The sequence below is a fragment of the Drosophila busckii genome, chromosome 3R (assembly GCF_011750605.1).
Source record: "Drosophila busckii strain San Diego stock center, stock number 13000-0081.31 chromosome 3R, ASM1175060v1, whole genome shotgun sequence".
Classification (NCBI taxonomy): domain Eukaryota; kingdom Metazoa; phylum Arthropoda; class Insecta; order Diptera; family Drosophilidae; genus Drosophila; species Drosophila busckii.
The window spans coordinates 6,187,087-6,209,298 of record NC_046607.1 but is presented as its reverse complement, the minus strand read 5'-3'; the positions used below and the strand labels follow the sequence as shown (position 1 = coordinate 6,209,298).

The window sequence follows — 22,212 nt, the reverse complement described above, 5'->3', positions numbered from 1 at the left end:
TATAATTAATGGAGTATTTGACCAACAGTCTTGATTACTCTTGACTGCGTATTCTGACTGTCTGATGTGTAGCATTTAATTTTCAAACAACTTACCTAATTTTATAGTTTCTCTATGCGCTAAAAGCAATAAAAACATAAAAAATAAATGTATAAGCTTAAATAATTTTATTAGCAACCTGCAGCTTGGCTCTGCTTGCTTAGATCGTAAAACCACACAGTGTTTACTCCATCCTCAATAGTGCGCTCTGGCTGCAGATGTGGCAATGGAAAACGGCAGGCTATTATTTTGGCATTGTGTGAGCATTCTGCAATAAGCTTGTGCTCCAAATCCAGCATCATTTGCTCCACGCCAAAGATAACCACATAGTTGTAATCTTTAATGCTGAACTTCCAGAGATCGCGACGAAAGAAACGTGATTGCGTAGAAACACCATCACGCAGCGCGGCTAAGCGCGAGTAATAGACTAGCCAGGGATTTAACTCCACACCATCTGTCTTCAGACTCCTCACATGCTTTGCCGCAGCTAGGGGAACATTACATAATTAAGCATAGACTTTTGTTGTTTACAGCAATAACTCACCTACCACAATGCGTCCATCACCTGAACCAATGTCTAGTAGCTTCCCACTTGCATTCTTGGGTAGGAATTGTAGTACATTTTGTATTTGCTCTGTTGTTGCCGGCACATAGGGTAAACAGAACTTACGAAATGCGGGCGCCACAAAAGAAGCACAAACAACGGACAGTCCAATTCCTATGCCGCCAGTTACACCAATTAATAGTTTTCCACCCGCTGACATGCCGGGCTTTTTAACTGCCGCTGACGAACTGCTTTCATTAATAATTTCCATTGCGGGTTAATCAAAATTAAAAGGATAACAAAAGACAGCTGACTAGAGGCACAACTCTTGATATCACAAATGGTAGAGTTGTCGCATCTAATTCAGTAAAAATTAATATTAGACAAACACTACGCGCCATATTTTTGAATATTTATCGTAGTGCAACCCAGTAATTCAAAACAGTGTGTACACATTGATTATTTAGCCACAGCCAACTTCGCGTTGGTTATGACTAGTAAAAATTAGTTTGTTGCCGACAATTACATTTATATTCACAAGAAATCTGAAAGTAGATACGTAAAATGGTAAAGCTCATAGAAAATGTTGCCTTTGTGTTTTAAGCTGATTGTGAACTTGTGTATTTGTAGGGTCAAAACCAATCAGCGCAAGGTGGAGCTGGAGACAAGAAGGATGACAAAGACAAAAAGAAGAAGTATGAGCCACCAATTCCAACTCGCGTTGGCAAAAAGAAGCGTCGCGCAAAGGGTCCCGATGCAGCCATGAAGCTGCCGTTGGTTACTCCGCACACGCGCTGTCGCCTTAAGCTGCTCAAGCTGGAACGCATCAAGGACTATTTAATGATGGAGGATGAATTTATACGCAACCAGGAACGATTAAAGCCACAGGATGAAAAGAACGAGGAGGAGCGCTCCAAGGTAGATGATCTGCGTGGTACACCTATGTCCGTAGGCAACTTGGAGGAGATTATTGATGACAATCATGCTATTGTGTCAACATCTGTTGGATCGGAGCACTATGTTAGCATATTATCCTTTGTGGACAAGGATCAACTAGAGCCTGGTTGCTCTGTGCTATTAAATCACAAAGTACATGCAGTGGTGGGTGTGCTTAGTGATGATACAGATCCCATGGTTACTGTGATGAAGCTGGAAAAGGCGCCCCAAGAAACCTATGCAGATATAGGTGGTTTGGATACGCAAATACAGGAAATTAAAGAGTCAGTTGAACTGCCACTAACTCATCCGGAATACTACGAAGAAATGGGCATTAAGCCACCAAAGGGTGTCATACTCTATGGTCCGCCAGGCACTGGTAAGACACTGCTGGCCAAGGCCGTGGCCAATCAAACTTCAGCCACTTTCTTGCGTGTTGTGGGCTCCGAACTTATTCAAAAGTATCTTGGTGATGGTCCCAAGCTTGTACGTGAGCTTTTCCGCGTCGCCGAAGAACATGCTCCTTCCATTGTGTTTATTGATGAAATTGATGCCGTGGGTACAAAGCGCTATGACTCCAACTCTGGTGGCGAGCGTGAAATACAGCGTACTATGTTGGAGTTGCTTAACCAGTTGGATGGCTTCGATTCACGCGGTGATGTTAAGGTCATTATGGCTACAAATCGTATTGAGACACTCGATCCAGCTTTGATACGTCCGGGACGTATTGATCGTAAAATCGAGTTCCCACTGCCAGATGAGAAGACCAAGCGACGCATTTTCACCATACACACATCCCGCATGACCTTGGCCACAGATGTGAATCTAAATGAACTGATTATGGCCAAGGATGATTTGTCTGGCGCTGACATTAAGGCCATTTGCACAGAGGCCGGTTTGATGGCGCTGCGTGAGCGCCGCATGAAGGTCACTAACGAAGATTTCAAGAAGTCCAAGGAGAGCGTTTTGTACCGCAAGAAAGAAGGCACGCCGGAAGGATTGTATTTATAAGTCTGTCTATTTTCAGTTAATATTTGTAATTCCTAATCACATACATACGCATTAAAGCCAAGTTAATACCGATAACTTATTTTGGTGGGAATTTCAATAAATTTGTTGCAGTCGGCAACTTCTGGCTAAAGTCACCCAATATTTCATCGACATAAGCCTTTTGTTTTTCGGATACTGTAGTAAGCGATTCATTTAGGAGCTCCAAGCGCTTCTGATGGTGCTCCGCAGTGGCTTTATCAATTTGTAGTTCCTCATAAACTACACGCTCCTTAATCAATACGTCATCTTTTATTTGCGACGTTGCTAATGTATCAAAAAAGGCACGATGTTTGGTTAATCCTATGCCAGTTTTAATCCCATCCCTATATCCTAAGTCAAAACTAGGCTGGAAAACCCTTTTCTGTCCGTCGGCTACACCGTCAGCATAGCTTATCTGTTAAATAAAAGTGTATATGTTATTCGTATAAAAACAAATGTACAAAAACAGCTGATTGCACTTTACAGTGACTAAACAGAGCTCGTTAATAGTTTACAGTGCAGCATAGCAATCATTTGTATAGCACGCTTTTGACTTACCTTCGCTACTTTTTTCGTGATTTTCCTCCGATTCGCTTTGCTAACGGCTTTGAAGTCGCTTTCATCATCAGAGCTGCATGCTTGTGACATTGTTTAAGTGCAAAATATACAATAATTTATAAAAGCGCGGATGCAAAACTTATTTTCGGCATTTGACAACAAAACTATTCACGTGTAAACGTTGCTCATAACCTAACAGTTTCTTTACAGCTGCGCTGCTCATTTGCAGCACTGCTCCACACATTTGAAAGTTAAGTTTATTAATAATGGCAGCGGAAGTGGCGCAACTGCTACTGGCAGTTATACAAGGAATCCCGAGTGGAGCCACTAATGATGATCTCAACAAGGCTCTAAATGATATGCCCGCTTCAACGCGTGTTGAGGGTCTGAATATATTACTGCAACAAGGCGGCATTGAGGTTCTTAAGAAAGGAGAGAAACTTATATATCGTGCAAAGGATCCACAGAAAAAGAGTGCGCTTCCCAAGGATGCCGACAATGAGGAGAAAATTGTTTATAGCATTATTGAGGAAGGTGGAAACAAAGGCATCTGGATTCGTGATATACGCATGAAGTCTAATTTGAATATGACACAGCTGAACAAAATCTTAAAAAACTTAGAGACCAAAAAACTAATTAAAGCTGTGAAATCGGTGAATGTAAGTTGAATACAGGATGGTTAAGGTTCAAATGAATATTAAAAATGTTTATTTGTAGGCCAGCAAGAAAAAGGTTTACATGCTGTACAATTTGGAGGCTGATCGTTCTGTTACTGGCGGCGCTTGGTATCAGGATCAAGACTTTGAAGTCGAATTTGTGGATGTGCTTAATCAACAATGTCTACGTTTCTTGCAAATGAAGCGTGAGACTGCGGAAAAGAAGCGTGAAGGGCCACTAGCTTTCAAACAAATATCCTGCTGCACCGTAAGAGAAGTGCACAAATTTATATCCGATTTGGGCATAAGCAAAGTAAATTTGGACGAGGATGATTTGGAAACAATACTCAAAACTGTAGTATATGATGGAAATGCTGAACGGATTTTACAATCAGATGGAACATATACTTATCGTGCTGTGAATCTGCCACTGCCGCCACCTGGCTTGGTGCAGATGCCTTGTGGCATATGTCCTGTAATTAAGAATTGTTCCGATTGCGGTGATGTTACTGCTCTTAAGTGCCAATACATGAAAGATTGGCTAGAATAAATACAAATTTATTAATACATTTAATATTTATTGTTTAAAAATAAATATGCCAATTCTAAAGTTGCAACGGCAATTTGGTTATGCGATTAATCGCCATTTGCGATAGCTACTAACAGCTGTTATAGCACAACAGTACCAGTTTAACATAAAATGTAATTTACGTGGCTGTAGACGAAAATTCCGACAAAGCTAAGCACAAAATAAAAAATAATTATTTTTTTAATTTATTAAGTATGCGATAGTTTTTTTTGAGCCCCCAAAACCCATACAACTGCTAGCGCAAGTGCAATACGTAAAAGCAACAACTAAAACCACACCACAATGGGCCTTTGCAAATGTCCAAAAAAATTGGTGACAAACCAATTTTGTTTCGAGCATAGAGTCAATGTCTGTGAGCATTGCATGGTGCAGAGCCATCCCAAAGTAAGTAAATATACAAATTATTGCGTAGCTAAGCTAATTTGTTGGCGTTTGCAATTATTTTAGTGCATAGTGCAATCGTACCTGCAATGGCTAAGGGATAGCGACTATATATCCAATTGCACATTGTGCGGCACAACGTTGGAGCAGGGCGAATGTGTACGTCTGGTGTGCTATCGTAAGTTCTTAGCAGTTTAAGGAGCTACTTATTTAATTAATTAATTGGTTACTTGCAGATGTTTATCACTGGGACTGCTTGAATGCGCGTCAAGCAAGCTTGCCGGCAAATACAACGCCCAGTGGTCACCAGTGTCCGAGCTGTAATGTGGAAATCTTTCCAACATCTAATCTGGTGTCACCCGTGGCAGAAGCGCTTAAAAAATATTTAGCGCAAGTGAACTGGGGCCGTAATGGCTTAGGACTTGCTTTGGTAAGTGCTGCGGCTAATCATTTGCCCTGGTTAATACATATAAAGAATGCATTTACAGCTATCAGAGGATCAGATGAGCAGCCTCAAGGCGAAAGCATCGGCGCCTGTATCGAACATTACCAAAGTGCATCATCATAACTTAAGCGGCGAACGCGAGCGCATTAAAGCCAATGGCAGCGGCGACAACGCTAGTCCACATTCCGTACTCTTAATGGATGCATTTAATCCGCCTAGTTCAGCCGATTTGCACGGTTTGTTTTGCACTTAAGTTGTATAATATAAATTGAATTTACCATAAATTGTTATTGCAGCCAGCAGCCGAAGGCCTTTGCTGCCACGCCAAACGCCCATTGGCGGCACAGACCGTGATGACAATAAGTATCAGCGTCGCTCGCCAGCAGAATTATTTTCACGTTGGACGCGTCGTTTTTATGCTCCTTCGTCACGTCCGCCTTGGCGTCGTACTTGGTTTCTGGTGCTCAGCGGCATTTTGGGCTTTGTTATGTTTATTTATTTAATGGCATTGCTGGGTCGTGGTGGCAGCAGCAGCAACGACGACGATGGTTGGAATAATCCCAATCCGAATCCAAATCATTATGAATAAGTTTTGCATGCCCATGTTATAAACATATATTGTATCCTAGCGCGCCCGTTTAAAAATCAAAAACAGATATTTATGTAACTTAACATTTGCAAAAAAGATATATTAACACAAATACTAATTTTAAAAAAGGAATTTTTAATCCACATGCGGCTTAACTTGCTGCACGCCACTTGTCTTGGGCATGTCGGTCTTCTTGCGCTTGGGTGCATCCAATACTTCATCATACTCATGTAGCTTCTTGGCCAGAAAGTACATTTCAGCCAGAGCTATAATTAGAGCTACAATGACGCCCAGTAGAATTCTAAATCCAAAGGGCAGTGGTCCAACCATAAGATTAACGCCAAAGAAACCAAACGTAAAGCCTGCAGCTACAGAGAATATAAACTGTGCAACGGCAATAATTTGTTTGTTCATATTTTTGACTGAAATATAAAAAGTTAAATCAGAAATAAGTTAGTTAAAATAAGGTAGATACGCACTTTGATAGGCCACTGTATCTTCGGGGTAATGCTTTAGTCCTGCGTCCACATTTTTTGTCATCTTTTGATATTCACGATTTTGTTGCTCCTCGCGTAGACGTTGGCAACGTGCTTCCAGCTCTGGATTGCGTTCTTGTAATTCATTCTCTGGCAAAATGAGCTCACAGCTGTTAAGCAATTCATGCAAATATACTTTAGCAATATTCTTTTGACGCAAGTCAACTAAGACATTATGTAGCCAGTGGACATCGTTTAAATATAAAAAGTTGCCTTTGGCAAGGTCTGGTTCATCGTGCTCTTCTTGGTCCTCGTCAGCTTCAGTTGTGGAGGTTGACTGCAATTCAGGCACATCTTTGGTAAGCTTCTCTAAAAGCTCTGTATTAATTTTAGGTCGCTTAAAAGTTAGCTCATTCTCCTTCAAGACTTTAGCATTTGCGTTCAGCTTGAAGCCATTTGCCTTCAGTATATTGGCCACATTTGCCGGCAATTGCTTAAAGTGCTGCTTGTGCTCATCTAACAACTCTAGCAGATTCTGGGAGGGGCGCACACGCACACGCGTATCCACAATTGTTGTCTTCAACATCGCGACGATTTTTACTTGTTAATATTTAGTTTTAGTTGCAGATCCGCGTAAAGTTCGGCAATTTCCTCCTCCTTTTCCTCAAAAGAGTTATCAATGCGTTTATAGCCGTGCTGTAGATTGTTCAAAAACTCTGCCTTACGTATCTCACGTGAGTGTCTTGCCTGCACCAGCTGTTCACTTGGCTAAAAAAAGTTGTTACCTTTAACAAGACATAAAATAATAAGGAGTGTCTGCTTACTGGTCGCTCAACTTTAGCTTTGATTAGCAGCTCGTCCACGGCTCCAAGTAGTTTATTGACTTCAGCTGAAAGTTCGTTTAGGTTTTGGTTACCTAATGTAATGTAGCGTTCTGACAGATCGTATTTAAGCGAGCCCACAATTTCAGTGACCTGGAAAAGCGTCTCAACTTCGCTGTCGTTCCGTTTTACCTCGAAGTTGTCGAGAAATGATTCGATTTCGCCGTTAACAAATACGCGATGATCTAAAATCCGGTGCGGTACTTTGTATAGTTCTGCAACAAACCCTTATAGTTATATTTAAGGCCTGGCTAATGATTGTCAAACACGTACCTCTTCCAACTTGGCTTATCATTATTTTCCTAAAAACATCCACTTTTTTGTTTTGTCACATGAGTGGTTCACATTAACATCAATTGAACTTGTTTCCCTGCGTGCAATTTGCCATTGTCATCCACTACAATGGACTCGGCATTTTATTTAAAATGAAAGCCATGTCCAACATCATTAAAATAAATTAATAATTAAATTTATATGCTCTATTCTAATAAAGTTTAAATTACTTGAAACATTTGTATTATTAGTTATAATTTCAAAAGCAGCTGCTGCCGTATACTAGGTCGCTCTAATGAGCTGTTCATGTGAACTTGTTCCGGACTACGTGACTCTGAATCAGTAACAGTGTAATGTTAAAATAGGTTAACAACACAGCTGCCAAAAGAATTATTAATTTGTATTGTATTTGTCTGAATTTTGAACAATGAGCGAAGAATTTAAATTGCCTAAGCGGTCAAGAAAACGTACGCGCGATGTGAAGCGCAAGGCGCGACCGGAGTTGGATGGAGAGAACGCGTGGGTCGCAATGAGGTTTTATGAAAAGTTCGAGCCATTTTGGGAGTTCACCGAGTCGTCCAACATAGATAGAATTGACAATGCTGTAGTGACATGTGATGAGTTTATTAAGCGCTATGAGCGACCCTATTTCCCGGTGGTAATCAGAGGCTGCGCCGAAGGTTGGTTGGCACAGGAAAAATGGACGATGTCCCGCCTGGCCAAGAAGTACCGCAATCAGAAGTTCAAATGCGGCGAGGACAATGAGGGCTACAGCGTCAAAATGAAAATGAAATATTATGTGGAATATATGCAGGCGACGCATGACGACAGTCCACTTTATATATTTGACAGCAGTTTTGGTGAGCATCATAGGCGACGCAAGCTGCTGGAGGACTATACGGTACCCAAATATTTTCGCGATGATCTCTTCAAGTACTGCGGCGAGGATCGGCGTCCCCCTTACCGCTGGTTTGTCATGGGACCAGCGCGTTCGGGTACTGGCATACACATAGATCCTTTGGGTACAAGTGCCTGGAACACACTCATACGTGGCCACAAGCGTTGGTGTCTGTTTCCTACCCAAACTCCCAAGGATCTACTTAAAGTGACCAGCGCCATGGGCGGCAAGCAACGTGACGAAGCCATCACCTGGTTCAGCACTATATATCCACGAACTCAACTTGCCTCCTGGCCGGCACAGTTCAAACCCATCGAAGTGCTGCAGGGTCCAGGCGAAACGATGTTTGTGCCCGGCGGCTGGTGGCATGTTGTGCTCAATCTGGATGAGACCATAGCCATAACTCAAAACTTTTGCAGTCGCACAAACTTTCCGTGCGTTTGGCATAAAACGGTGCGCGGACGACCCAAGTTGTCGCGGAAATGGCTCCGTGTGCTGCGAGAGGAGCGAATTGAGCTGGCCCAAATAGCCGATAGTATTAATATTAACGAAAGCACCGGCTTTGCTTCGGATAGCTCCAGCAACTCCAGCTCATCCTCTTCATCTAGCAGCTCCTCGTCGGAAAGCGAAGCCGAAAATGCTGACTCCAATACTGACAGCGGTCAGGAGAGTCTAACTGCAAAGAAGAAGAAGAAACGACGCATGGCCGGTGGCGGCGAGAACGGCAGTCCTATTAACTCATCCTCATCGCGCTCTTGATGTCGGCATAAAGCCAAGCAAAAGGGCCTGCTTTTCCGACTCTTTCAGCGTCAGCTGTTGTTCTGCAGACGGCATCTTTCGAACCGTTCGCAGCAGCAGCAGCAACATACGCGTCCAGGCATCTGTACATCGTGCCACAGTTAACCCAGCACACATTTTGAACTCTGATAACAATTGTTGCGTGCTTAGTAATATTTTTCTACTTAGACAAGTAAACATGTTGCTGTAAAAATAAATAAATAATATATCAATAGTCGCGGACGACATTTATTTAATTACTCAATAGTTGTTCCCAAGCGCAACATAAATAAATCCAATATATTTGTAAAAAAGAATTAATGGCATTTTGAATTCGTTGCTTATATAAAAAATGTATTCAACTTTTATTTAGAATTTTGTTTGAACTGTTTGCCAGAGAAAGTACAAAAAAAAGCAGAGCAAGCCATGCTTTTTGAGGTGGCAAGCGTATGTATATAATTGTTTAAATGCCAATTTGAAAATATTTAAATAATAAAATTTATTTACGGAACATAAGCAAGCACATGCTCTATTTTTAAAAAATCACCTTTAATTTGCTACAATTTGTTAATGCATACATAATTATTTTCTTGGGTTTATCCCACGGACACACAAGATTCCCGTTTGCTACAATTTATTTGATTTTATGAAAGTTCCTTGCTTCAATTTATAAAAATCTACTTTTGCACTTTTGTGTTTATCCTTTTTGCTTATTTTCTTTTTTAACTATTTTACAAAATATGATTTTAAAAGTGCTATTGTTTTAAGAATTTGTTTTTATTATTTTTATAGAATTGTGTATAAGTTAGAAATTGCGCACACAGCTTCGTTATGCTTACTGTCGGGGTTTTCTTCTGTTTGTTTTTGTCTGTTTATAAATTTATGCAGCCGAAAATTTAAGATTTATGTGTAGTTGTAGTTGAAATGTTTGTTATTGTTAAAGATGACTTAATCAATATACTGCGCTAACCAACGGAATCCCTCACCATAGCCCTGTCGCTTCAGCACCGAGCACATAAACAATTCCAATGGGCGACCAGGCAAGTCCGAGCGTGCTACCTTGCCCTGAAAATTATAAACTGTTTAGAATCTTAATCGTTTTTATATTTATGGCAGTATATACCTTGCCGGTCGTTAACTGATACAGTCCAAACACGTTTCTCAGCTCATCTTCGCTGGCTGCACCGGGCTTATCAATTTTGTTGCCCAATATCAGCACGGGACAATTGGAGAGCGCCTCATCCGTGAGCAGCGAATCCAGCTCGTTTTTGCTCTCTTGGAAGCGGCCACGATCCCAGGCATCTATCAAGAAGACAATAGCGTCCACAGCTGGGAAATAATCCTTCCACACTCGGCGTGCTAAAAGTCGCAAAAAATGATTAAATAATTATTAAATAAACGTAATTATTCATTTAGTCACATAAGTGTTTATCAACTACGAGCTCTGATAACTGCTGCAACTACTCACTTCAAAAACAACAAAAACAATTAATATGTAACTCTCTGGCAGTGAAATCGAACACAGCTGCTTAGCTATCAAATATAGGTGACACAAACAAATACATATACACCGTTAAAAACACATGTGTAACTGTTCAGTATTAGTATCTGTGTGAACGTGCGCAGCGTCTTGTTATTTCCTTATCAATCTACATACAAACATGTGCTTTATATACTAAAGAGATACGACGATTTTGCGCAAGCTCACGCTTAGTGCGCTTGAAGTATTTGAGTTTATGTAAATTAATTTGTTTGTAATAAATTCATAAAAAAAATAACCTACTCTTTTCTGTGCTGAATAAAACGTTGCTAAGTTTAACTGATTTATTTCAACCAATATTGGATGAAACTGAATTTTTTCAAAATAATTAATATTAATTGATTAAATTTTGTAAATGCCTCTTTATTAATTAAATCGTAGTGTTTGTTTTTTATTTCGACTTAACAAAGTGGACAGTAAATAAATTAAAAACATATGTACTATTTTGAGATTAGATTGTTATGAGAAATTGCAAGTCGGTGCCCGGATTAACAACTAATGCTGAACTGTATTGTGCGTATATTGATGCGGGTCTATTGATATTCAAAGCTGTTATTTGTTAAACTAAAGATTACAGAATAGGTTCCGTAATGTAATATTTTAACTTTTATTGTTAGCTATACAGAAAACAATTTGTTACAATTTGACTACGTTTTTATCTACGCATTGCTATTCTCTTTCTATTAATGAGAGCAGCAATGACCATTGTGGCATTTATATTTCATGTTGATTGCGTCGTTTTTTTTGTATATCTACTACTATACGTACAGTACATATATTATGCTATATTTAGAGCAGAGCCAGACGCAATACTTATGAACTAAATTGGGCACGCGTTGTGCAGAAAGAGGTTAACATTTACTATTGCTGCACTTACCCTGAGTGTGTCCACCTAAGTCAAAGGTAGTGAAGCGCATATTGCCAATGGACAGCTCCTCGGATGCTAAACAATGAAAGTGTGTGATTAATTATATTGCAAGCCGAGTTCATAAACTTTTACTTACTTGGATGCAGTGTTGGTACATGCTGCGCCAATTTATCATCTTTGAGCATATGCAATAATGTGGTTTTACCAGCATTATCCAGTCCAAGGAACAATAGTTTGCCAGACTTTTTCCATAGACCTATGCATTGAAAGTACAAAGTTAGGCTGACTGATCGCGTGAGTGCTTGCCAAGCCAATTTCTTGAGCGCAATAGGGTCAAACTGCGCCTCAAGTAGAGCGTCATTAATACTAAATACACAGTATGTACAGCTGACGCGACCCGCACACATGTGTATATAGAATACTCAGAGCTTTGCGTTTGCTTTTGTTGTCTGGTGATATTGTGTTGTGCTTTGTTGGCAAACGCTCAAGAAATTCGGCCTGCAGCAATGTCAAATTCCATTTTAGCCAGATGCTGGCGCTTACCTAAGTATCCTAGCACACCCGTGAACCAGTCCCAAATGAACATCTTGACTTGTGCTGTGCTTTCCTGCGGGGCGGAGTGAGAGAGTCTCAGTTGCGTTTAGCCTGATTGTATGTGTGTGTGTGTGTGTTTGTGTGAGAGGGTGCTGCTGTGTTGTAATTAACTGTAAGCAGACATAAAAATTGAAAACTTAGAAAATAGTAATCCAAATGCACATGTATATTCGCTACAAGTTCAATGTCCAGTTGCAGTTGTCTAACGCTGTCTTATTGAAAATCAATTTGCGCGTTTAAATTGTTGTTCGATAAAAATTCATGTTTTCGATCCCGCACTGTGGATAGCCTTGACACAAATAAACTGTGGAAAATGCTCGCAACGCGGCAAACTAACATCGAAACGTAAGTAATTAGGTTAAAACCTGTTTAGTTTCTGTTTTAGTTCTTTGTCAAGCTCTCCGCGACACTTTCTTTACATTCGTATGTGTGAGTGTCGTTTTGAAGCTCTCTTTGTGAGCGTGTGTGTGCGCATTCATACATACATGAATGTATTGTACATATATACGTGGAAACTGTAATTTCAATAAATTAAGCGAGTTTCGTAATCTCGCACTTTGGAGCCAACTATGTTAATCACGTCAATGATGTCGCACCCATAACACTCACTCCGTATCGCTTATTTGACACGGCTTTCAATGTTTTAAAACAGCAGACATGTCTGATTTTGCACTACGTGGACACTGCCCAACAACAACACACAGGAACGTGCGTACATTTGTTGCAGCCCTGGCACTGCCAACTCTTTAAAACGCCGCGAACTGTATTAATTTTGTGGAAAACATCCAATATTCGTAGCACTCACGTATCCACGAGCTTGTATAAGGCCGAGCTAATAACAATATGTTTGTGCTTTTGTCACTTGTCCAAGTTTTTACCTTTTCAGCTGCTCATCAACTAAACACTTTCATGTAAATAAAATAAATACTCGTTACAGTTACTTAATGATTTTTTGTTTGCCAAAAAGCACTAAAAAATACCGAAAAATACTGAGAATGTAAAGTGTTTACCGCATTTTGTGAAAAAACATGAAGAGAGTATGTACTAAATTAAGTAAAAATAGGAAACTTCATCTAGAACGCAATTTACAGATAATAACATTTTTAGACTCTCTGGTGCAGTGATTGGCAACATAGCTATTTGCATACGACTTCATGTTTGATAATGCAAGAGGATTCGTGGATGTCACAAACGCAAGTAATTTATAATAAAAGAAGACAACATGGTATTGTCAATGCTCTGAAAGCTAAGCTTATTGGCGATGCCTGGTCAAAGGCCTGCAAGTGTAAGTAATGAAGTTTGACATAATCCAATCCACCAACAGGTGTTTGTGTTGGGTCTAAGCAGGTCTTGTACCCAAGCTAACGCTGTCCGTAGTATCCATTGTTCCCTAGGCTACAGACACAAAAGAGTTCCATTTCCCTTTATTAGAAATATTAACATGTCTAGCTATCTCAAATAAAAATTATAATAAGTAGGTAATTCAAATATTTAACCCACCACTTTGGTTACATTAGGTGAATAAGTGCTAGCTCGATAAAAATGCTCGATACTTTTAGAACATATTTCTTATTTTTAGAGCACAAGGCAACTTGTTTGAAGTTAGCAACGTTGCTAAAATACAACGTGTTGGAAGTTAGCAACGTTGCTAAAATGCTAAAACGTGTTTGAAGTTAGCAACGTTGCTAAAATGCAACGTGTTTGAAGCTCAAGCTTCTGAAGCAATGTTGCTGAAACAAAGCTTAAGTTGCACGAGCTCACGTGTTGCAGAATTTCCCCTCTGAGCCGTATTTTGCCAAAATACATGTTTGTTCTAATAAATATATGTCGCAGTAATTTTTTTTATATTTTTTTATTGTACAAAAAATTCACAGTTTAGTCAAAGTTGCGCATTTTTTGTAAAATTATGTCTTCCACCTGGACGCCAACAGGAGTGTCCAAGGCGTAAAGCACAGCCTTTGCCACATCGACTGGCTGGAGTTTGGGCAGTTCATCCACTGCCTGTGAGTAAACATTCAGAAAATCTGTGTCCACCATGCCGGGACATATGCTCTGTGGATGCAAGAGACGACAGTTGTTTGTTTTACAGCAAGGGATGGTAAAGAGGGCGCGGGGTGGTGAGTTGTGTCTTCCACATGTGGGTGCAATGTATGCACTGCATTTAACTTACCGTTAATTTAATATTTAATTTGAGGAAATGTATTTCCTGGCGAAGCGTCTGGCAAAGTGCAGTAATTGCATGCTTCGTGGCCGGATAAACGCTGAATAAGGGCACCGGCACTTCCGGTATGCGATGTCCCAACACGCTGCCCATTAAAATGGAGATTGAGAGTGCGGGTGAGAGATGGCCAGCCAAATAGTACATAAAGTCTACGTAAGTTCAGAGCAACAACAACAACTGGAGCAGCAGTAAAGGTGTCTTTCCCTCGTGCGAAAAGTATCAACAACAAGAAAGGCTGGAATTATGTTGGACAGCTGTCGTGTGAAAAAGGTTCTTGGACACTCTCTGCTGTGTTGGCCTGCATGTCGTTTGGGCATTTTACGCAAACATTGCGTATACGTCGTCGTTTAATTTAACGCCCAGGTAGGCTGGGGCATTAAGTGCAAACAGATTCAGTGGACATATATACAGATATATGCACATCTGCACTGTGGTCAACCCAGCCAACGCCTGCACTTGCAGTTTTAATTAATTAAGTCTTAATATTGTTGCATTTACATTAAACAAAATGCGTATTGATGGACATGCGGCCCCAAAGTCTACTCATACCCCACTCAATGTCCTTGGATTGCTCATTAGCAACGCCTCAACGCAACTCTGTTCGGCTTTTGTTGTTTTTCGCCTGCAAGCGCATCACAATCAATTTTCCCATTAATTAACGTTGAAACTCGGCATTTTCTTTTGTTGCATTTGCTCAACTGTATTTGATTACAGTTGGCCTTTAAAATGCGCTCATTAAATTGCAAATAATGCATTCATATACATAACTGTAACGCTTATAAATATAAGATGCCTTGATATACCTTGACAGTTTATAAATAAGCCAAATTATTCAATTAGTTTTTGAATGCATACAAAATTTGCAATTAAAATTGTAGCGCAAATCAAACCAAGCGACTTAAATTGCATCTCATTTTGATTTTAAATGCATTTGCGAATTGGCATACATACATATGTACATACTTATTGGTAAAATACTTAATTATGTTGAATAATTGAGTTGCTGTTGATGCTGGTAATGTCATCGCTTTGTTGCAAATTGCAAAGCTTTTAATGCACACAGCAACCACACAACAACAACAACAATAAAAATAACAGCAAATATCATTTAAATATCAATAAATGTTTGTGTATGCCGCGTTGCATTTAATATTGAATTAAATTGAAATGCGAATGAAACGTTTTGACTAGCAAACATACAAGCGTTGACCAGCACTGGTCATTGGGCACTATTTGCAGTAAGAAAATGTTGCTGCACTCAAGACAACTCGGTTAAGTTGTTTATCTATTGTGAGTAGCACTATTAACCGAACATTAGCACTGGCCTAGTTTTGTCTATTTGCCAACAAACTTGGCCTAATGCTCTGCAAACTGCAATTACAGCCATTGTGCACTAAGTAAATGTTGCGGTCCTACCTGTTTATAATGATAATATGACAGCGCACTTTCATAGCCTTCATCTGCTTTAAGCCTTCTCGCAAGCAGCTTGCCGTGGCAACAACATTCAGATCAAACAGCTCCTTTATATCCTTTGTAGGTGAATCTAATGGAAGCATGCAGGTATGATTAGTTATATTTCTATATTCAATACACATTTACCGCTTATAAAGTTGGCTTTCAATATGCCTGCATTGCAGATAAGCACGTGTATGTTGTGGAAACGTTCGCATATCCATTTGAAGCTGCTCACCAGCTGCTCATCATCGCACAGATCACACTGTCGGCCAAAGATCTTGCCCTCGCCCTTAACTTGTGCATTCAAGGCCTCAACAAGTTCTGCACGCCGCGCCAAACCCACAACCTGCATCCCCGCATTGGCCAAAGCAACGGCTGTGCTGGCTCCAATACCCACGGACGCGCCAGTGATGACGGCCACCTTGTTGCGCCAGTAAAAGTCTGCCATGTCTAGACTGGAAGACAACCGTACAGCTGCAACTGCTACACAAAACTGAAGCTGAGGCTTATTTTTGAACTAAGCTCAAGCGGCTTTGTGGCTTTGTCTATTGAGCGATGCCTTTGCTTCAATGCGCTGATTGACAGCTCGTTTGCATCTCTTGCATTTAATAATTTGCAATTTATGGATGTCATGACTTATTGTAGGGCAGATTCAATTGTTTGTACTCTATTTAAGCGAGATAATGCGACTTTGCGGCTTCTACTGCGATAATCTTTAATATCTATAACTTTCACAGACAAAGTTCGCGCTCCGAATTTGTAAGACTCTGCAAAACAAATTGGAAAATAAGGTTAGGCTTTGTTCATTAAACTTAAGTGACCTATGTCTGAGAATAATTCGACATATTTGAGTTGCTTTATATAGCATAATACAATTTGACAGTCACCCTATGCTTTAATTAAAGGGAGTTGAGGATGGTTGTAATTAAAACTGCAAAGCCGCCAAACACACAGCTAATTAAGAACATGTGTATATATAAATGTTGTCGTCTGTCATGCCTCAACTAAACTAAATGACTGTTGTACATTCTTTTATACAGAGTCTAAATAAATATACACACTGGTGCTTTGTTAGCAATTATATATACTTATTGTTATAGATAGTGTCATCGTCATGCGTTAAGCCTTATAATATTTTTCTCATTATTCAACAGCAGTTTCTGGTTTCACATGACAAACTGCATTGTTAGGGTTTCCTGATTTCATATGCTCGACTGGCTGTAGTTGCAGCGGCAGTGGCAACAGCTGTCAAGAAAATCAAAAATGCATTTTATCAGCATGCATGAAATGTTGCACAAGCTTCAACACAAAAATTTCATATCTTGGTTGGAAAATTTTAAAATTTTGTCTGCATAAGTAGTCGTAGTAGTTGTTCTGCTGCTGCTGCTGCTGCTTCTGCTAACTAGCATTGTCTATAAAATGCAAAATTCTAGTAGGCAAGCATGCAATCGAGAATGCACTTGAGTTAGCTTGCGGCAAGTGGCGTAGTTATGCAAGTGACAGCAATAAAATGCAGATAAACTGTCTCCCTCTTTCTCTGCTACACTTAAGCTACGTGAAATGTACTTTGTTGAAACAACTTGTTATGCTCGAAATCAATTAAAGCAACATTTCTGACAGACTTGGCTTGGGTTTGCCTTTGGCTTTGGCCATAAAAATTGTTAACTGCTGTAGTCAGTGGCACATTGATGGCGAATTGGCAGCCAAAAGTGTTTTTAGTTGTGCAACAATTTATATGATTTTTTTGCTTGTTGGTTTTTGTTTTTGTTGTGGCATGCCACGCGCTTGTGAAATAAAACAAATAAATGGCAAAAGCGCGCTGCGTTGTAAAATTTATTGTTGCATACTTTTCGGCTCAGCGCGCTGGCATGTGCACAAAATACAGCGAGGGAAATAACCGACCGACCGCCCAACCGCCCAACCGCCCGACCGACGTCGACGAGGACTAGGAATAAAAAAAATTTTGTTGTTTGCCCATTGCACGTCTGGCCTGGCGCTGCCACTCAGTTTGGCCTTGTTTATTTTTCGGTTGAACCCAAATATGCATTTTTCATGGGCTCGCTGCGCTTTTTTCAGTGTCTTCACTGCTACTTTTTCTGCTGCTGCCGCTAACGCTACTGCGTACATTTTAATTGTAATAACATTTGTTGAGCACAGACTTAAATTGCATTTACGTCTTTGGGGGACGCCAATTGCTGCTTTATACTTTATGCATTGCTCATACGCCAGGCTGCACGCGTTTCGCTTTCTAAATGCAATGGAAATACAATAGCAAATTAAATAACAAAACTTTGTGCTGTTTATAAAGCAATATAATTAAATTGCTTGCAAACATGTCTGCCAACAGAAAGTTCTAATAAATTAGCAGCTGGTTGGCTTGCTGAGCTGATCAAAACTTTTCTAATGCTCAAAAAAAAAGTCAGATTGAAATAAAACTATTAATCAATGCAATTAAGCATTGGGCAAGGTGCAGAGTGTAGTTAGCTTCAAACAATTAATCAAGACTCAGGAGTAGTGCATAAAATTTTCAGAATTTGAAAGCTGCAAGGGCACGATAAACTGGCAATGGAGCTGCTGCAAACTATGTAAACAATTTTAATGTTAAATGCCAGGCGGTGTACAGTGTGGATGTTGTTTTTGTTGTTGTTCCTTGGTTGGGTGTGTATAGACAACTTTTGATTAAATTAAAATTTATTTTAATTAAACAAGCGTCGCAAATGTCTCATTTACGCTTCAATGCTGTGACAGGCGTTATGTCTGCCCGTCAGCTATACAGACAGGGGAGTGGGAGGGGGGAGGAGCTTTGGGTGTTGTGGGTGTGGCAGCATGTGCGTGTGTGCTTGCATGTTTTGTGGTCTGCTCACAATTTTTGCCTTGCCAGGCAAATTGTTGTCAACATTTTTGTTGCTGCCACAACAGCAGCAGCAGATAGTATGTTATTGTGTTTATAAAAGGCGTGTGCATGCTAAACATTTTGTGGCAAGCTCTGGGTAACAAAAAGAGTTAAGCTTTAGCACAACTAATTAGCCTACATTTAGTTGGGCCAAGTTGGTGTGCAGCTGCAGTTGTTATTATTATAGTTGGTAATTGCCGCTAAACGTGGCAAGCTTAATTTGCTTTTTGTAGCATGCGTTAAGTGCAACACCTGCTGCATTAAAGCGAATTGCGCGCATAAACTTGAGGTTTACTTTGGGCAAAGTGTTTGGCAATTAGTTGGAGCAGCCGCTGAGCCAGCCAGTCCAGCTTCATTAGCAGCTGCTTACAGGCCTGATGAGCTGGCATTAGAATGCATTTGCAGACGGACAGACACTGCGGCAACAAGATTTTTATTTAAGTGGCAGGCGGCCAAGAAGTGGGCAGCGCAACATTGTGTGGCAAGTTGCGCGCTCGTGCGTCTTGGTCAGAGTTAGTGCAACTGCAACTGCAACTGCAACAGTCCAGGCATAAATCACGTGCGCTAGCACAAAAGAAACTTTTGATTTGTGAAATCAAAAGCTATTTGCTGCACTGCAATCAGCACAAACATTGTGTTTACTTGCAACACTAACAGCAGCAACAGCAACAACAACAACAACAACAACAACAGCGGGAATAATAATGGCAGCAGACGCCAAGTAAAAACTTTTGCTTTTTGGCATTCGTCAGATATGAACAACGCAGGAGCAGAGTCCAAAATCTAAAGTCCAAGTCCAAATCCCAAGTTTTCTCACTCGCTGTCTGCTGCAAACTTTTACGCTTGTTGTAAACTTTTTAATAGTTTGTTGGCGCTTTCGCTGATTTGCTGTTGCCAAGTTCTAGCTGGCTAGCTAGCTTCCTCTAACTGCACTACGCATATTTTATATTGCGCTTTGCTTCTTGCAATTTAAGCCTAATTTTTCCAAGACGTTTGCTAATGAAGCGCCTACAAGCAGGCTACACATATTTATATCACGTAGCTAAAAAAATTGTGCCTTAGCTGCACTGCGCTGTGCTAAAAGCAACTAAAAGTGTGCCACTCGCATTTAGCATGCCAAAAGAAAACAACAGAACAGAAAAAATTGTCACATTTTGTAGGCAGTGCAAAATAAAGAAGAAAATAATGTCAAAGTGTATAAAAAGTGGAGCAAAATAATCAACTCAACTATGGTAAGTGCAACTGCGACAAAGTGTGCACACCAAATGAAGAAAGTTGCCACCGACTGCTGCTATTAGCTTGTGTTTTTTTAAGCATTGCAGCATTTGGCGAAAAGTCGTAGAAAAGTAGTTAAAGTTAAACTTCTAGCTTCTTTGGCTGACATAATTTCAGTCTGCGCTCACTCACTGCCGTTCCCCTTTTTGGAATGATATATACAAGTTGGTGTAATAAATTTGCACTGCAGCGTTACAAAGTATGCAAAAAGTTTTAGTTTTTGGGGCGGGCGTGAGTTGACAGCAGGCACATGTGGCAAGTAGCAAAAAGAAGGAAAACGCTTGTCTGGCTAATGCGGCGTTTGCGTATTAAAGTTGCATTAACATTGCAAGCGCACATTTAAGCAAATGCATTCTTAAAGTGAACCTGGCATGGCCTACAATTTTGATATATTGCCTAAAATTTGGCCTAGGCGAAGTTTATCAGAGCTCGGGCTGCAAATGCATTGTGGCATAGAGAAATTATGTTGCTTAGTTAGCAATAGACAATAAATTTTGATGCCGCTTTAAACAGCTATAGAGCTGCTGACTATCTTTGGTTATGCTGCCAATAGCAGAAAATTTTGTGTTAAAAATTTTGCATTAAACTAGCCAATAGCCGAAGGATGGCAACTCTACTGCAACATACATAAATCGAGGTATCGATATTCCGCCACATTAATAAGTTTCAAGTTTTAGCGTGTCACATTTATTGAGTTCAGTTAAATAAATTAATAAAAGATATGGCATTGAATACGCTTATTAATGATGTCAAGACAGTGCAGCTTGAGACAATGGAATGCCTGCGTTCGCTGGAAGGCATTGAATACGCAGGAGTAGAAGATGAAGTCAAGCAATTGGAGGCCATCGAGAAACTTCTGGAATGTGCTGAAAAGCTTAGCCGCTTGAAGAACAAGCAGGACGGCTTGTCTGCGAAATTGATAGACGCTCTTGCTCAATTCAAATCGGTGAAGGAGATTCAGGAAATACAAGCGGATAACAATATCGATGTGAAGAATACCACCGAGCACAAGGAGCTTAGCAAACCATTAACTGCTGATGTTGCTTCACTCGATATGGTGATTAGCGCTAAGACTGATCCATGGATCAAGGCTATTGTTGAAAAGCTAAGTCGCTGGATGATCAACCAGGAGCGCTTCTCTGCAAGATTGTTACACACTATTGCTGAACTGCAGGCAATAAAAGCGAATAACAATATCGATGTGAAGAATACCAGCGAGGACAAGGATAAGCCTGTCCTGTTGGCAATACGCGCCGAGATGCAGACAGAGTTGGCAGAAGAGCAAGCCCTTGGCATTCCAGATGATGAGGATAATTAGTAATTGCTTGGTTTATGCTCGAATTTGACTTGAACATAAATTATTTAAATAAAGCTCGCTTTATGCACTACGCTTTGCGTTTATATACTGCGCATAGCACGTGCTGTCCAGATTCATCTACGTCAGCAGCACAATTTCTTTATTTAAATGAAAAAAAATTGGTTGTGTTGGGTTGGGAACAATTTTGTAACCGTTGTGCTCTCTGGCTCTGCTTCTGGCTTCGGTCACGAGCTGTGGCAGTCAACTCAAGTAAACATGATGTGCAATGTCTGTGTTATTTTCCTTTTTTTTCGGGGTTTGTTTTCTGTTTTTCAGTTTTGAGTTTTTTGTGTTATTTGTTATACTTCTAGCACGTCAGTCGTTGACTTCAAACATGGCTACTGGCACACGCATGCCATCTCGCTCTGTTTGCTTGGCCATGTGCTGGCACAATATTTTACATTTTCATGCATGACGCGTTTAATCACGTGATGCATATGATTTTTAGCCGTTGAGGGGCCAGACCAGCCGTTCTCCTCTTATATTCAAGCATACAATTCCATCAGCATGAATTATGTCTATGTATGTGCGAGTGTGTGTGAGTGTGCGAGGGAGCCTGCTTAGGTTGCTCTGTCTGCTGCAGTTGGCCCTTGGCGTCGTTGCGAAATGTCGCCTTTTATGTTTCACTTTAAACAGTCGTTGAGTTGTTTTTTGATGTGCGTTTTTTATTATTTTGCTTGCGGTAGCCAAAGTTGGGGGATTAGAGCGTGTAATTCAACTAAAGAGCGCAGCACTTCGCATACAACACGGCAAGTGTTTAGCATACATATGTATATACAAACATATACAATATACTAAGTGTTTTTGGTTATTTTTGGGCAATGCGCTTTTAATTTCGGCCGCCATTTTAATTTATGTGCTCAACTTTTGCAGTTGGCCGACCGGCCGTTCGGGCGCATAAACAAAATAGTCATAAAAATGCTCGACATTTTCACACA

At 40.3% G+C, this 22,212-nt stretch overlaps 10 protein-coding genes across 13 annotated transcripts; 4 read left to right on the top strand and 6 right to left on the bottom strand.

The window, feature by feature from the left end:
- Positions 1-21: 21 nt before the first annotated feature.
- LOC108603476 (ATP synthase subunit C lysine N-methyltransferase) lies at positions 22-936 on the bottom strand. The gene is made up of 3 exons (XM_017992318.1): positions 584-936; positions 179-526; positions 22-119 (listed from the first exon to the last, which is right to left on the bottom strand). The coding sequence occupies exons 1-3, from the start codon at positions 852-854 to the stop codon at positions 76-78; spliced, it is 663 nt and encodes a 220-aa protein (XP_017847807.1). The 5' UTR covers positions 855-936; the 3' UTR covers positions 22-75.
- A 124-nt stretch (positions 937-1,060) lies between these two features.
- LOC108603882 (26S proteasome regulatory subunit 4) lies at positions 1,061-2,605 on the top strand. The gene is made up of 2 exons (XM_017993054.1): positions 1,061-1,150; positions 1,214-2,605. Exons 1-2 carry the CDS (start codon positions 1,148-1,150, stop codon positions 2,528-2,530), a joined length of 1,320 nt encoding a protein of 439 aa, XP_017848543.1. The 5' UTR covers positions 1,061-1,147; the 3' UTR covers positions 2,531-2,605.
- Positions 2,583-3,218, bottom strand: LOC108603888. The gene is made up of 2 exons (XM_017993060.1): positions 3,107-3,218; positions 2,583-2,963 (listed from the first exon to the last, which is right to left on the bottom strand). The coding sequence occupies exons 1-2, from the start codon at positions 3,194-3,196 to the stop codon at positions 2,607-2,609; spliced, it is 447 nt and encodes a 148-aa protein (XP_017848549.1). The 5' UTR covers positions 3,197-3,218; the 3' UTR covers positions 2,583-2,606.
- A 133-nt stretch (positions 3,219-3,351) lies between these two features.
- On the top strand, positions 3,352-4,328 carry LOC108603884 (probable DNA-directed RNA polymerase III subunit RPC6). The gene is made up of 2 exons (XM_017993056.1): positions 3,352-3,765; positions 3,824-4,328. The coding sequence occupies exons 1-2, from the start codon at positions 3,373-3,375 to the stop codon at positions 4,310-4,312; spliced, it is 882 nt and encodes a 293-aa protein (XP_017848545.1). The 5' UTR covers positions 3,352-3,372; the 3' UTR covers positions 4,313-4,328.
- Positions 4,329-4,461: 133 nt separating this feature from the next.
- On the top strand, positions 4,462-5,857 carry LOC108603883 (zinc finger protein-like 1 homolog). The gene is made up of 5 exons (XM_017993055.2): positions 4,462-4,735; positions 4,799-4,910; positions 4,969-5,162; positions 5,221-5,413; positions 5,474-5,857. Exons 1-5 carry the CDS (start codon positions 4,634-4,636, stop codon positions 5,764-5,766), a joined length of 894 nt encoding a protein of 297 aa, XP_017848544.1. The 5' UTR covers positions 4,462-4,633; the 3' UTR covers positions 5,767-5,857.
- LOC108603885 (transmembrane protein 199) lies at positions 5,831-6,841 on the bottom strand. Its single transcript, XM_017993058.1, has 2 exons — positions 6,246-6,841; positions 5,831-6,188 (listed from the first exon to the last, which is right to left on the bottom strand). The coding sequence occupies exons 1-2, from the start codon at positions 6,826-6,828 to the stop codon at positions 5,902-5,904; spliced, it is 870 nt and encodes a 289-aa protein (XP_017848547.1). The 5' UTR covers positions 6,829-6,841; the 3' UTR covers positions 5,831-5,901.
- LOC108603887 (biogenesis of lysosome-related organelles complex 1 subunit 5) lies at positions 6,820-7,512 on the bottom strand. Its single transcript, XM_017993059.1, has 3 exons — positions 7,397-7,512; positions 7,067-7,338; positions 6,820-7,010 (listed from the first exon to the last, which is right to left on the bottom strand). The coding sequence occupies exons 1-3, from the start codon at positions 7,416-7,418 to the stop codon at positions 6,840-6,842; spliced, it is 465 nt and encodes a 154-aa protein (XP_017848548.1). The 5' UTR covers positions 7,419-7,512; the 3' UTR covers positions 6,820-6,839.
- Positions 7,513-7,668: 156 nt separating this feature from the next.
- On the top strand, positions 7,669-9,346 carry LOC108604428 (bifunctional arginine demethylase and lysyl-hydroxylase PSR). The gene has a single exon (XM_017993899.1). The coding sequence runs from the start codon at positions 7,824-7,826 to the stop codon at positions 9,051-9,053; it is 1,230 nt and encodes a 409-aa protein (XP_017849388.1). The 5' UTR covers positions 7,669-7,823; the 3' UTR covers positions 9,054-9,346.
- Positions 9,347-9,829: 483 nt separating this feature from the next.
- LOC108604429 (GTP-binding protein SAR1b) lies at positions 9,830-13,012 on the bottom strand. 3 transcript variants are annotated; one of them, XM_017993901.1, is made up of 6 exons: positions 12,952-13,012; positions 12,023-12,183; positions 11,616-11,735; positions 11,489-11,554; positions 10,195-10,430; positions 9,830-10,136 (listed from the first exon to the last, which is right to left on the bottom strand). In XM_017993901.1, exons 2-6 carry the CDS (start codon positions 12,063-12,065, stop codon positions 10,020-10,022), a joined length of 582 nt encoding a protein of 193 aa, XP_017849390.1. In that variant the 5' UTR covers positions 12,066-12,183; positions 12,952-13,012; the 3' UTR covers positions 9,830-10,019. The 3 variants fall into 3 exon arrangements, with proteins under 3 accessions (XP_017849390.1, XP_017849391.1, XP_017849389.1); XM_017993902.1 differs by lacking the exon at positions 12,952-13,012 and adding an exon at positions 12,879-12,901; XM_017993900.1 differs by lacking the exon at positions 12,952-13,012 and adding an exon at positions 12,683-12,783.
- Positions 13,013-13,917: 905 nt separating this feature from the next.
- Positions 13,918-16,301, bottom strand: LOC108601879 (farnesol dehydrogenase). Of its 2 annotated transcripts, XM_017989851.1 has the most exons (4): positions 15,894-16,301; positions 15,711-15,837; positions 14,244-14,379; positions 13,918-14,125 (listed from the first exon to the last, which is right to left on the bottom strand). In XM_017989851.1, exons 1-4 carry the CDS (start codon positions 16,195-16,197, stop codon positions 13,949-13,951), a joined length of 744 nt encoding a protein of 247 aa, XP_017845340.1. In that variant the 5' UTR covers positions 16,198-16,301; the 3' UTR covers positions 13,918-13,948. The 2 variants fall into 2 exon arrangements, with proteins under 2 accessions (XP_017845340.1, XP_017845341.1); XM_017989852.1 differs by lacking the exon at positions 13,918-14,125 and having other exon boundaries at positions 14,304-14,529; positions 15,894-16,297.
- Positions 16,302-22,212: the final 5,911 nt, after the last annotated feature.